Source organism: Larimichthys crocea, chromosome III (assembly GCF_000972845.2).
Source record: "Larimichthys crocea isolate SSNF chromosome III, L_crocea_2.0, whole genome shotgun sequence".
In the NCBI taxonomy this organism is placed as follows: Eukaryota; Metazoa; Chordata; class Actinopteri; family Sciaenidae; genus Larimichthys; species Larimichthys crocea.
Genome location: NC_040013.1, coordinates 37,564,746 through 37,579,159, shown reverse-complemented (window position 1 = coordinate 37,579,159; position 14,414 = coordinate 37,564,746). Strand labels below are relative to the sequence as shown.

General features: G+C 38.1%; 1 protein-coding gene across 1 annotated transcript; it reads left to right on the top strand.

Annotated features, from left to right (window-relative positions):
• Positions 1-3,401: 3,401 nt before the first annotated feature.
• Positions 3,402-12,247, top strand: mrps27 (mitochondrial ribosomal protein S27). Its single transcript, XM_019267699.2, has 11 exons — positions 3,402-3,527; positions 3,782-3,859; positions 4,812-4,882; positions 4,971-5,029; positions 5,503-5,617; positions 6,080-6,158; positions 7,137-7,252; positions 7,461-7,563; positions 7,694-7,830; positions 8,769-8,927; positions 10,046-12,247. Exons 1-11 carry the CDS (start codon positions 3,434-3,436, stop codon positions 10,292-10,294), a joined length of 1,260 nt encoding a protein of 419 aa, XP_019123244.2. The 5' UTR covers positions 3,402-3,433; the 3' UTR covers positions 10,295-12,247.
• The last annotated feature ends 2,167 nt before the right edge of the window (positions 12,248-14,414 follow it).

Below are 14,414 nucleotides of genomic sequence, written 5' to 3'. Positions count from 1 at the left end.
GTTTCAATCCCAACCACTGGCTCGGAGGCAAACGACAGTGAGTGGATGCACTAGAATCAGCTCCGTTCAGCAGCATCATATTGTGCAATCTTTGAGGAACAACATATCGCACCTCAGAAACTAAATGAAAGAAGCTGTTTCGTGAAGTAATTCTATCTCTCCTGTGCAAATTTGATGAACTGAAACTGTAGAAACCATGAGAATCAAATGATCACCCAGACACACAGAAGAACAGGTAAACACTCGTGAAGTGGGAAAATGAATCATGTGGTGCGAAAAGGTTGATGTTCTGCTTTGCAATGAAAAGCCACACACTTATCATAATCATGACAAGGTGACAAGATAGTGTCTCATTAGGAAAAGGACAAATCACAGTTTATGAATCAGTGATTTTGGAAGCTGCACAGAGCTAATTAAAAGCACTCAAACTTTGGGATTATACAAAACAAGACCTTTGAAATAAAGTTAATGTTACACATTTATATCATTAATGCACACTTAAAAAGCAGTGTAAACTGTTAGACTTTTCTTCTTCTTCTTTTTCACTCTTTTATAGACCGTATGATAAAGCTATACATCAAAAATAATTCACATATGAATCAATGATTAAAATACTAGTTAGACCCCTTCACTTTCTTGATTCTTATTACTCCCTCTGGTCTACAATGTCCTGTAGTAGCACTGATTTATTTTAGGCTAAACAAGGAGATGTCAGGTTATATATTACAGGGTGGTGCCCATCCTCATTCCCTTCAAAATGTACATTATGGTAGCTGTCATGTAAGCAGACATATTACTGCACTGCATGTTTAAATAGGTGAATTAGAGTCCACGAGCAGAAGTTAGATACTACAGGCAAAAACATTGTTTTTTTAGCCTAACATCTTCATCTTTCAGACTAGTGGAAAGGAAACACTTGTTGCACATTTCTTAAATCAATCACAAATCAACTGTAGTGTCTGCCAAAATGTATGTCATTGTACAAAAACCTTGTTTTCTCAAGGTTTTTTCTCATACTCTGACGACAAGCCTTCAACCTTTATTTTTCTGTACTTTCAGTGCTTTTACTGGGATGTTTTGTCATATCTCTTTCATAGCCTGAATTATTAAACAGTTTATCCCTTAAAACATGTTGAAAATAGATTTTTTAATGGCTATTGACTGTACTGTCCATCATACATACACAAATAGATACATACATATATTTCTTTTTATATATTTTTATATTTATATTCTTTTATATATTATTTATATTTCATATATATAATACCTCATTCTCTACAATGCCGTTTTTGTGCCACTTCCTCTGTGTCAGTTGTCAATGTCCTACTACATAATGCTATGGCTGAATAATACAACTGAGATGCGGAAAACAAATACTTCTGATTTCTTTGCATCACTGAACCACATCCACAAACAAATACCTTATTATATGTATGATGAATAGTATGGGAGGAAGTGTCAGATAGGATTTTTAATGTAAATTGATCGTACACAAGTATTGTCTCTCGCAAGATCAGCATTTCATAACAATAAGTTAACATAGAAGAGAATAGACAATACAGACTCCATTCACTATATTCCTGAAAAGATAATTGTATCCAGTATTGTACATAGAAATGTTTACTTCCTGTCAGTTCTCTCTTGTGCAGCTCGGGTAAGAGCTTCCTGTTTTGCTAGCGAAGGGAGAAAAAGATGGTGCTAAAATTCTTCCATGTTTTGTTCAACAAAATTGTCCCACCCAAGTCTCAACCTGTCACCTCCTTTGACCCACAGCCAAGCAGCATACTGTAATTATAGGCAAGGGCTGTAACTTCTATACAATGTAACAACAAAAACACAGAGGAAGGGAGCGGACAACAGGTCAGCGGCCCAAATTGTGCTATCATCCCCCCTTGCTTTGTTTTAAGGGTCTGTTACTGTTTTAGGGATTGACTGCAATATTTTAAACATTTCAACAGACAAACCTGATGTCCTGACAAGCTTCAGGAAGCAGTCACCCATGATGATGAGTAACTAACACTGGAACTTTTCATGACTTTAAATGTCTGTCTGTCTCCTCAACTGTCAGTCACTGACTGGCCATGTTATGCATATCTATCTATCTATCTATCTATCTATCTATCTATCTATCTATCTATCTATCTATCTATCTATCTATCTATCTATCTATCTATCTATCTATCTATCCAATACTGCCATCTAGTGTCTGACTCTGAAGATTTAAATATTCTAGTTTAATTACATTTGAAAGCTCAGCTTGACTTGAGATAGTTACTTTTATTCATGCCAGCCAAGTAATTTGTTTATGTGTTTTACAGATGCTAATAAATGTTATAGCAACTTTGACCAAGAAAGATAAACAAATATTAATTATGAATTAATTAAAAACACTGGTCCTGCATTACTATAAAGAATATTCAGTGGATGATGTTTTTAGAAGGATTTAGGCTAAATGTTTGTCTTTTCCACTTGATGATAACAAGTATGTACACATGCAGACTTCACACAGAAAGGTCCCAGCAGACTGTCCACTCCAACATCATAAATCTTTAAGATAAATTTGAACTTTGAAAAAAATTCAAATCTCAAAATTTGATCTTAATGGACTCTGTACAGTATGCAGGCCTACTTTTGGTATTACAAACGTAATGTCTGCATACTAGTGATGTGTCGGTGACGAACGATCCGGTTCTAAGAGCCGGCTCTTTGAAGTGAACTACAGGAGCCAATTTAGGGAGCCGTTTTTTTGTGTTTTGTTTTTTTCACTTCGGTGCCTCACTGTCTCCTCCCCCTGACACTCTCCCTCATACCATGCCTGTTCTCCCACAACTTGACCAATCACGTTCGGCTTTCAATTAAAAAGTGGAGGAAAAAAAACTAGCAGGGGAAAAAAAGTTTTTTTTTGTGTGCATGTAATTGGTCAAGATGTATAGCAGCATCCACGGCAGGGGTGGCAGACACACACACACACAGCGGTCGCGGAGGACAAACACGACAGGAGGGAGACGAGAGACATTATTTATTACATTATTCCATTATTTTGGCTGATAAATTAATTAAATAGTTAGTACGTTTTATTTATATAGCACATTTTTACACCGCATGCACTGACCAAAGTGCTTTACAATGTCAAAAATCAAATCAAATATAATAACATTTAAAAATATAAAATAATAATAACAGCAATAATAATAAAATAATAATAATAATTAATTAATAAAACCAATTAATAAAATCTGAGGAGCCGTTTGGGAGCCGAAAGAGCCGGCTCCTTATAGTATGCAGAGCCAAAAGAACCGGCTAAATTCCCATCACTACTGCATACTCCGGTACAGCAGGTGGCGGTATGCACCTTCACAGTCAATAGTACAATCCGCCTCACATGAAACCAAGAGAAGAGGAGGAAGAAGAAGGAACACCCCTCCCCTGGATGAAATGGTATCACCCAAAGATGGCAGCCTCCGTGTGGACGCGGTGTGTGACAGCAGCAGTCAAAGTTAAATGTTTCTCTCCGTCTCTCTCTGGTAAACACGTCTTATATCTGTCTGCAGAATACTTCTGCTTTTATTTGATTTCATTGCTTTGTTCATCTTCCATTTCTCTGGTCTTTATTGTCCTTATTCGGATGTTTAGGCAGGAAGAGCTCAGTGTCCGCAGGTCATGTTATGAGCATGCAGCACTGATGTGACACAGCTACAGTCTGAAAGAGTTTGTATCTCCATGACCTGTTCACTGTCTGTCTGTATCTACATGACCTGTTCACTGTCTGTCTCCACAGCCAGGAGGTGGCTGCTCTCAGCAGCTTACACAGACACCAAACTGTGGGAGGCCAGAGAGAAAGATCCTCAAAACCTGGGTAAGACTTAAACATATGATGATAATATAATAAAAGAACAGCTCTTTCTGGGCCTGGATGAGTTTCCTCCCAAAGTCCAGATAAAGTATTACACATGTTGTAGATGTTATAAGCAAGCACATAGAGACCCGACTGTGGAGGACACATTTCTGTAGCAAACATGATGTTTTTTATGTCTTAAAGTATTTATTGTAAAAGATAAATCTCCCTAAATTGGAAGTGCTGTAATCTAACTCTGGATATTAAGTGCTTTTTTTAAACTAACTAGGCATGTAACATCACCATTTTTCAACTGTCAGTGTTTTTGAAATTTGCAGTCAACTTAAAAAACTTGAATCAACAGCAACAAAGCAGGAAAAGGAGCATTGCATCCTTCCATCCATCCGTAACCAAAACTGAATGTGATCCCCTCAAGGACAAAACACCTGCACCTCTACCCTCTGTCATTTTTGCTAAAATTGCAAAGCAAACACTCGTGAAATATGATTTTATACATCAGTGGTGTAATAAATGAATGCAAAAAAAAGTAGTAGTAGTTGGTCATTGCATTTGTAGTAGCAACTGAATTGAGTGTTAACAAAGGTTATCATTGTATACCCGGTCAGATCTACATGTCACATAGATATTCACATTCAGAAGTATTTACAGCAGGTTACTGTATGTTTAAAAAAAAAAAAAAAAATACAAAGATGTAGTTTTGTTGTATGAACGCTTCATCAACACAGGGTGGCAGTGTAGATTGCAGTCTCATGGTGCACTGATGAATAACCATGAGACTGCATATGTAGGACATCAGTTTTGAAAAGTTTGGGTGATTTTGAATTTAATGTCATTTGGTAGTGCTTTGTCTAGGTCAGGTGTATCACAATGATATACCAAACTGTACCCTAAATAGTAAATTACCTGATAAACAGTAAATTAGTCTTATTGACGTTGATGTCTTAACTTACAGCTGTACTGGCCAACACTATGGACAGGACGTATGACAGGAATCTTCCAGTTAGCTCTCTGACTGTATCACGGGTAAGCTGTATTTAGATTTAAATCACCTGTATTTTCTATTTTTTGTGGTGACTGATAAATCAAAAAGTGTTTCCTGTCTGTGTTTCAGTTTGTTGACAACATTTCATCTCGAGAGGAAGTCGATCAAGCGGAGTACTACCTTTACAAGTATGAGGAATCATTTCTTCTTCTTTCTTCTCTGCATCAGTTTCTGGATCTTCGTTTCTGTCTGATTTCTGCTGCTTCCTTTTTTAATTTTTTGTGGTACCAAGTTTTGTGCTTTTCTTGGAATGAATTCGTCTGTTTAGTTTGTCTGTTTTGATTTATGTCGAGTCACATGCTTTTCTTTGTTCGGGGCAACTCCAGACCTTTCCTGTTTACTCCTTCCTCTGGAATCTGCACCCATTCAAGTGATTACAAGATTTACCTTTCCATTTTGGGATGTTTGTAAATGCTAATTATTATTGTTAATACGTGTTTGGGATGTGTTTGAACGCTTGGTTTTCAGACTGAATCTCATATTTACTCTTTGCTCTTCTGGTTGTTCGGCCGCACATAATTTATCAGAGACTTGTGACATTCAAATATGGTCACATTATATTCTCTTTATCACAGCTATCTTGTCATTTTATTCTGTCCAGGTTTCGTCACAGTCCAAACTGTTGGTACCTGAGAGACTGGACCATTCACAGCTGGATCAGACAGTGTCTGAAATATGGAGCCAGGGAAAAGGCCCTGCACACACTGAAAAACAAGGTACACAACACATTATTGTGGCTCTATTTAGTATTATGTCAATGAACTAGATACAGGCTCAAACGTAGAAGACACTTTGGTGAATGTGAAGGAAGCCCATCTTTATAATCAGGAAGGAAATCTGATCAGAGGCTCCTGATCAGGGCTGATGGCTGCAGTTTATCTGACAGTGAGTGATCACAGATCCAATCTGAACCACCCAGATGTACTTTCAAACTGATCTAAGCAGCACAAATAATGTCAAACATGTTTGACATTTTTAGCTTAGCATGTGTACTGTTCCTAAATGAGTTGTAGTATCTCTGAATCACTGAATTATTGCAACGGCAGAGGCGTCCGCTAGCCTATGCCGTGTTTACAGTGAGGTAAACGGAGCATGCTGAGTCAGTATCTGTTCATGCAGGATAAACAATTCATACTATACATGTGATGCAAATCTTCATAATCTGTTTGTGTTTGCAGGTCCAGTATGGGATATTCCCAGATGACTTCACCTTCAATCTTCTCATAGATTCTTACATTAAGGATGGAGATTTCAAAAGTAAGCTTACTTACGTTTTAAAAGCCAATTTTCAATCAAACATTTTGATTCAGAAGGACTGAAACGCTGAAGTACATCCAAAACCGCATACTTGTTGACTTTGAATATTGCCAAGAGTCAGAACAGTCTGTCCCATCACTAAAATCAGATTTTAAACATTTTATTTCCTTGTTTGTAAAAGACAGAGGTGAAGGGGAGGCTTGATTATTTTTCTGTAATAACATTAGACTGTAAACAATTCAGTGTTTTTCCAACAAGTCAAGGTACATAGTTGGCATTACAATGTTGATCCACAGTTTGTGTAGTCCTTGTATGCTGTCAATGCTGTAACTCGAATCTGATTTTGTTTCATTACTTTTAAGGATAAATCTGGCACTACTGTTTGTTTTGCATTGTTAGCAAATCCCATAAAACAATCAAAGCCAGCAATGAGTTTATTCCACTGCCTGAGCAACCTAAATTCCTGATTAAATCATATTCTTTTGTGTCATAAATCTTTTTTTTTTTTAAACAGACAGTGAACCACACTGTGGCACTTAGTGACATGTTGCTTCTTAAACATGAAAGTGGGCACTGTTAATTATTTGGAGTCAGTCCTTACATACACTGCTGTGCTCCTGTAAATACTCACTAGTGAAACAAAGTGTGTATTAAGGTGCAGCTGAAAAATAGTCTCCAACAAAAATGACACAACGCAATGAAAACAGACTTGGCAAAGTCAAAAAAAAATAAATGCAACATTTCTGTCATTTTTTTGTCTGTTTGTTCTTCTGCTATGGTTTGATAGCATAACAAAGCCGATTTTTCTGAAAATGTTGCTGTATTATGAAATCGCTAATATTGGCTATGATGAGTTTTGGTAGCTTAACAAAAAAGTTATTTTACATAAGACTTGTAAGAATCGGTACTTACGTTAGCCTTACAAAAATAAATGAAAGTAAAAAGTGAATAATCGTGATGTTTGTTGTAATTGTATAGGTTCGTGCTCTGTGGTTGAAGAAGTGATGCTTCAGGAGGCCTTCGACCTTCCTTCCACACAGATCCTGTCCCTGTACGCACTGGGCAGTTACCTAGCAACCAGACCACAACTCACTGTAAGTGAAAATGCAGCAACCTCGACATGGAGGTGTTATGAAAACAAATGATCCTACAATATTCTTATGCTTAGAAATACAGTAACTCATAAGACACTGAACTGAAATGATCAACTTCCTGATACTACATTAATATGTGGACGATGCACCAGGAGTAACAAATATGCTTCCACATGAAACACTTAGGCTTGTTTCTCGTTGTGTTCAGGTGGCGGAAGAGCGAGGTTTGGGAGCATCACTGCTTTTGTGTGGACTGAAACAAGACAACACTGTTGGCCTCAGCGCTCAGCTTCTTGGCAATGCACTCCTCGGTGAGTTTCTTTCCCCACAGTGTTATTTTTCATTTTTTATTTTTTTTATTTTACTGTGATTGATTAATCTAGTGCTCCTTTATTAGGGTGCTTGTTTCATTTATTCTCCACCTCCTCCTTCCACCTCCAGGAAAGGTAGAGATGTTAAAGGGCATACATGCGGTGTTCAAAGGAATGCCTCTCTTCTGGGGTCGTGGCTATCTGGGCCGAGCGCTGGCTGTAATGGAGAAGGCTGCTTCTTGTGATGTGAAACTGTCCAAAGACACAGTAAGAGCAGAGAAATTCTTCTTTAGTGAAGGCTTGCAGGCTCCTGCACTTATCCACCTCATTATTGACAAATTATTTTACAATGCAAGTACACACAACACCGGTGGCAGCATACACGACCGTACCATACAGTCTACAAGATACAAGATATAGACTTGGGCTTTGCCAAACAGCATTCCTGGCTGCTCTTATTTGGGCTTTCGTTACAGATCAAATGAACACATTTCCCAAAGTATTAGACTGCTGCTGGGAAATGAATCTGGATTAAACTTCCTTTTGAATAGGATTTTGTGTTTTAAAATGAAAGTTTATTGAGTATGGCTCTGATTTCTAACACACACACACACACACTGTAGAGACTGCTGTTACTTTCCAGGTGGGGGGCGTGACACAGACAGTCTTCATCTCCTGAGATTGAACACACATGCTGTCACATTGTTGTTATTTTTACATATATGCACACAGACACACGGTCAGGTGTAGCGCCTCTAATCCAGCCTGTGCTGTCCAGTTCAATAGTTCAGCTTTGTCCAAGTTTAATGAGATTTTGAAGAGCCTGGAGCAGCGAAGATGTCTGTGAGAATCACTGCAACAGGAACTAAATGGCCTGTGTCAGACGGCGGCATGGCAATAATGTAGATCGAGCAGATAACACTGTAGGACAGAGAGGAAATATTACATCTGAAATGAAGGCGCTGGTAACTGATGCCTCAGGTCACAGTTAATCTTACCTCTTCCTAAGATTAAGAGGTGAGTTGTCAAGTGAGGTGTTCAGCCTCTTTTATCATGACACGCCTGTTCTCTAATCTTTGAATAAGGAAATGGATCCTCTTAGATATCACTATCACTTCTTTCAAGTAATTAAAAAAAGATGTTTCATGTAGTAATAGCTGCTCTTTCTTTCTGCATACCTAACATTCATTGTCATCATTCTTCAGCTGGACTACATGAATGACCTGCTGCAGGAGCTGTCTTCTACCTCAGACTCGGACTCTGGAGAGGAGTCGAGAGGTGAAGAGGACAAGAAAGAAAACACCGTAGATGAAGATGATCAGGCTGAGCAGGCTAAGCTACCTGAGTATGCCAGCAGATTCAAGGTGGGTGTTTGTTGTGTACGGCAGGTGTCCTTTTGTTTGTAGGAGCAACTGAGTTTCCAGACGTTTTTCTTGTCAGGGAAAGCCATGTGATAACCACTGTGGTGATTCGGGTGGTAACTCAGAACTTTCTATTAATAACATTCACCAAAAATGAAGATATGCTGCTCATTGTATTGAATTATCTTTCTGTAAGGATTAAAATGTGCAAAGTGTTTCATGATTGATAGTCTAAAGCAGAGTTCATGCCTGTGAGCTGTTTTCTGCTAATCGGGCCATCTGCATGATAATAAAACAGTGATCTAGCAGACAAGGTGCTGTTCCACCAGTATTGTTTTATCAGTTCATCAGATCATATCCTGTTGTTGTTGTTGTTGTTGTTGTTGTTGTTTTTTAAATGGCTGTTTAATGATCTGACTCCGAGGTTTTATTCGAGCTCTCTGATCGGTGGTTAAAATAAATTAATTTGTTGCCCAAGTGTGTTTCCACCACTCTACCAGCTCCATGGAGTGTTGGCATTCAGTGTTACTCACTCAACAATATGTGAAGTTTGTGTCCTTGAGGTCTCACAAACATGTTTAACACATTTCCTTCCTCATACAGCACTTTGATCCATATTTACTTGCTGGCCGTCTTCTTCCTTGCATTTGTTGGCACAGTAGTGTGTTTATTGACATATTACCACCGCACGGTGATCAGTGGAATAGTGTGAATGTATTGGTTGGAACAAAAACTCCAGCTTTGAACTGTGACTAGTTATTGTAAGTTAATATGTGTAGAAGTAATGTTTGTGTATGTAATAAGTTGTGTGGCATTCATGCATGAGGGGGCCTTTTGATATCTGAACCTACTAAGGCAACACAAAGGGTAAACTGTGCCAACAGTTACAAGCAGTAAAAAGGCTTTCATAAGCAGAAATGAAATGTGGACTCATATTTCTTTATCAGAAACAAACCTTAATGTTTTCATAGTGTGATTCCAGATAATTCATCTCTTTTGGGGATTTAAGAATGTTTTCAGATTAGTTCACTGATCTGGAAGGTTTCGCCCAAGTCATTTACATGAAGTGCTGAGGTCACTGTTGGACGCTTCAACTTGTTTTTGTTTCCTTGCTTCTTCAGGAACTGAGCAGCCAGCTGGAGTCTCAAGGCAAAGTGGACTCTGCCTCCTTCCAGGCTTTAGTGACCGCTCTGGCCCAGCAAAACCTTGTGGCCGTGGAGAAACCCGACTTGGAGCAGTATAAAAGTCGGGTACAGGCCTGGGAGTCTGAGAAGAGGCAGCTCATCCAGAGAGAGAAAGAGATGAGGGAGAAGGCCGAGCAGGAAAAACAAGAGCGGTTAGCTGCCAAGGCTGCGGCCCAGCAGGCGTAGAGGCTCAAGGATGGAGTTGAATCAAGATCACTGAACTGTCCAAGAAGTATGTACATTAAAATGTGTACACTTAGGAGATAATAGGAGTTTGTGAACATGTCTTTTGTATATGTTAATTATTGTGCACTTATGTGATAAATATTGCTCTGTCATAGATTAGGGCAAATATAAATATATTGTCAAAACAAAATTTGATTCTTATTTTCCTTTGTATCAGAAATTGTGTATTTATTCTTCTGTTGTGGACTATGGGATGATGTCATTATTGTGGTGTAGGCACACATCAATTGTTAGGCCTGGTGGTCAGGTGACCTCATGTAATCAAAAAGAAGGGAAAGCTGGAGAGAGATCACATCCTCCCACTCCTTTTCCTCTGTGCCTGCTGTTGTCTGGCCGTGTCTGCGTGTTTGTCTGTCAAAAGCATCTTTAGTTTTCTCGCGGTGGATTAGATGGAAGAAGTTGCTGATAGCCAGTCTAGAAAAAAACATTCTCTCCATGGAAAGGAATCCATTTATGACTCGAAACCTTTCTGTTTGCAAAGGAAAATCTATATTATACTGTATAAATCCTGATATCTGTAACAACTGGCACAAAGTACACTTTCACACGGTTGTTAAAAAGTCGAAATATCAACATGAGAGTGCGGCATCGGTTAATGCAGCCCACACTAAATGTCAGAAAGGCTAAATCCTGGTTTGTTTTGGCTGCACAGAAAGATAAGATAATAGATCTTTGGAGAAGAAAATGTTGTTGTCGTCGAGCATATAATGCATTCATTCCACATTATGTTGCAGCTATTCAGTATTCAGAGCATGATCTTGGGAAAGTGCCTGGTATGTGGTCCAGGATGAATGAGCGACACAAAATGCTTAAAACAAGAACCATTGTGAATCTAAGACTCCTTACTGACTGCTGAGAGCAGCTCTTCACCCAGTCACTGTTTTCTGATACATGCATTAGAAATACAATTATGTTGCTAAAAAAATATCTTCTGGAGGTGTCGATGCTACAAACCTACTGAAATTCAGTCTGTAAGTTTTTTTTTGTTTGTTTGTTTTACAGGATATTTGAAACAAATCAAATCAAAACTCCACTCGGTGCAACATAACATATGACCCACTTAGATTAAAAAGGTAATATATAACACATCTGACCTGACACTGGATTAAAATGCTGTTTAATAACAATGCAGAATGGAAAGTTTTTAAATTGCATTTCACAAAACCTTAATTACACATAGCCAAATATCAGCTGGCAACATCACTGCATTGTGTATGTAGTATATTTGTTGAGGTATATTTACGGCTGTGGATTGATTTGATCTAGTGAGTACTGTATTTACAGCAGCAAACTAAACTTCAGCATCTATGTTCATGGATGAACACATTTTGTACTATTGCACCAAGGAATACTCCATCTCAGGCACACAAACATACTCAACAGTAGGGTAAATGAATTGTAAGACACAGGCTTTTCATGGGTTTTATTGACAGTAATACAAATGTAGTATATTAACAACTCTTTTTTTTCCTTGTTTTATTGCCCATGGCTTATGGCAGCAAAAAGACAATATTGATGTATTGATTTTTCCACTTTCCTGTAGTGTTGAAAAAAAAACCTCAAATATAAGCTAATATAATCTCAGGTCCTATCAATGGGCCTATTAGTTACTCAGTGAGCGGGAGATTGGTCAGACCCCAGAGACACAAACACATGCAGCTACTTTTCTTGCTGTGTCAGTAAAGTGTTAGGTTGAACCTCTGGATAATGCTACATATGTATTTCTAAATGTATTCATGATAAAGAAAAGTACAACTTTCTTTTCTGTCTGTCTGAGCAAAACCTCAGGCCATTATTTAGTGTAATGCTTATCTCTCACCGATAAAGCCTGAGTTGTGTTAAAGCTGTAGACAATGAATTAACTGTTCTGCAATAAAAATGGGTCATCCATCATTCCCTGCCCGCTCTTCTTCCTCAAGCTCAATTCAAAATCAGTGGTTTAAAAATAACACAAGTGTTTGCATTTCTTGCTGTTGCCACAGAAGGTTTTGGACCTTTCATTTCAGATATTTGAGAAAGTGTCAGGTGTGCTAACACTGCTGATGAAGTCAGTCAGGTGAGATGTGATGAAGGAAATAGGTCAGGAAGTTTGGCATCCACGTCACTGTATCTGATGCCAAGAGCATTTTAAGTGTTTTAAAAGATCTGTGTGTGTTTTCGTGGAGCTTTGAAGAGGAACTGTGTCATGGGTTATTTGACATATGTAAATATTCCAGAATCTGCAAGAGCAAAGGTGATACATTAGACTGTTTTTATCTTGGAACAGCTGCTAGTGTGGCTCTAACAGGAAACTTCTAGCTGGTAAGAGAATTTACAATCAAGCCAGCACATCCTCATATAATCTTTAAGGTTTAGTACGTACTATTCAAGCTGAACAGTACCTTCTACTAAATGACTGATTCTCACATTTTTACCACTCGTAGCAGAGGTTTTTATCTTCCTGTGGCTGTAGTTTATGCCTGTCAAGAAAATACAAACTATGTTAAGTCAACAGGATTCAACACTTATTTTTGATTTGTAAGCATGATTTATATCTGAAATGTCTGTCCTGTTCTGTAAAGCAGATTACAGGATAAGATGCTGCTGGTTGTGTCTTGCCAGAGAAACCAGTTTATTAATCTTTCATTATTCATCAAGGTCAGCGGCTTCATATTTAACATTTTATAGAGATAAGTAAAAACAAATAATGTTTCATTTATCCATCTGTCTGCTTCGAGGGTATGTGTGGCCTGACATTGTTAAATTGCTCACATATTAAACAGTAATAAATTAGACAGCTGTGCAGTGGTAATTAGAAATTGGATTTATTTGCTGTCAGATTCATTTGGCTGTTACTTTGTCATCATTAGCTCATATATATGCTCATATATATATAACATTGTCAACCTAATAAAATGTTTGCATCAATGCTGCAGAAATAATAGCAATGATATTGCACAATAATGTATATGAATGAAGAATCTGTAAGCAAAGGGAAGCATTCTAGTTTCTGTCCGTGGCCAGAACAGTATTGACCGATCACATTTCAGTGGGCTTTGGTAGCAACACCAAAGAGAGCAAAACAGGACAAACATGTTGCCTGAAATGCAGTCTCAGACTGCATTGGCTATTATCTGACAACTATCTTTTTTATTTTATTTTAAAGTTATCTGCATTTGTTATGCAGCTAATGCAAAAAGAGAGCTTGAGAGAAAAGTTCAAACCCTCCACACACCTCGCCAACCACTGTGAAAAGTGAGCCTGAATGTCGTTCTCTGGTTTCCTGTTTCAGAAAGTGACAGAAATGGTTGGATGTGGCACCCAATTCTGACATTGGAGAGGTGTGAGGGAAGAGCTTGATGTGAAACAACTGACATTATAAGATTGCCATATAACATGAAGCGCAGAATTATTGTATTTTATGTTTGTGATATTTTATGGATTTTGCTGTTGATCTAAAATTTTCAGTTGAGTCTGCAAATGGATTTTTCCCGCATATGGTGGAAATTCAGCCGTTTGATGACGCTGATACTGATGAACAAATACCTTTTGTACAAACACTCTTAGGATATTTGATACTCTGATACTGATAGCCATTTCCAGTATCTCTCCCAACCCCTGACCACACAGTGCCCTTTTGTCACATTTTGTAAACAAAGCTTTGTGAACTGTATTGACCCAACACTGAGATGATGTAGATACAACGCATGTCTGAGTGTTTAGCAAGTGTTTGGAAAGATGTATCACAGCTGTCCTGCTGGCCTGATAAACGCAAAGCAGAAAGTAAGAAAAATACACCCATCCAAAGAAAACCATCCTCATTTTCCCTCACACTGTCATCACTGGATGGGAACGTGGGGGATTGATAGCAGGAGTTTAACTGGGAAAAGGTGTGGCATTGAGGTTAAATAGGAAACGCTGCTAGTAGTATTTGCTATGGGAAAAGTGAATAAAAAGTTTCTTTTTTGTTGACATGTATATCAGTAATCCAAATGAAAGTGTAGGTTTCTATTTACCTACTTGCATTTCAATGAGCTGATGCAGCAGGAGTTCACAAACAGTACTTTGAATGAGCTACAGA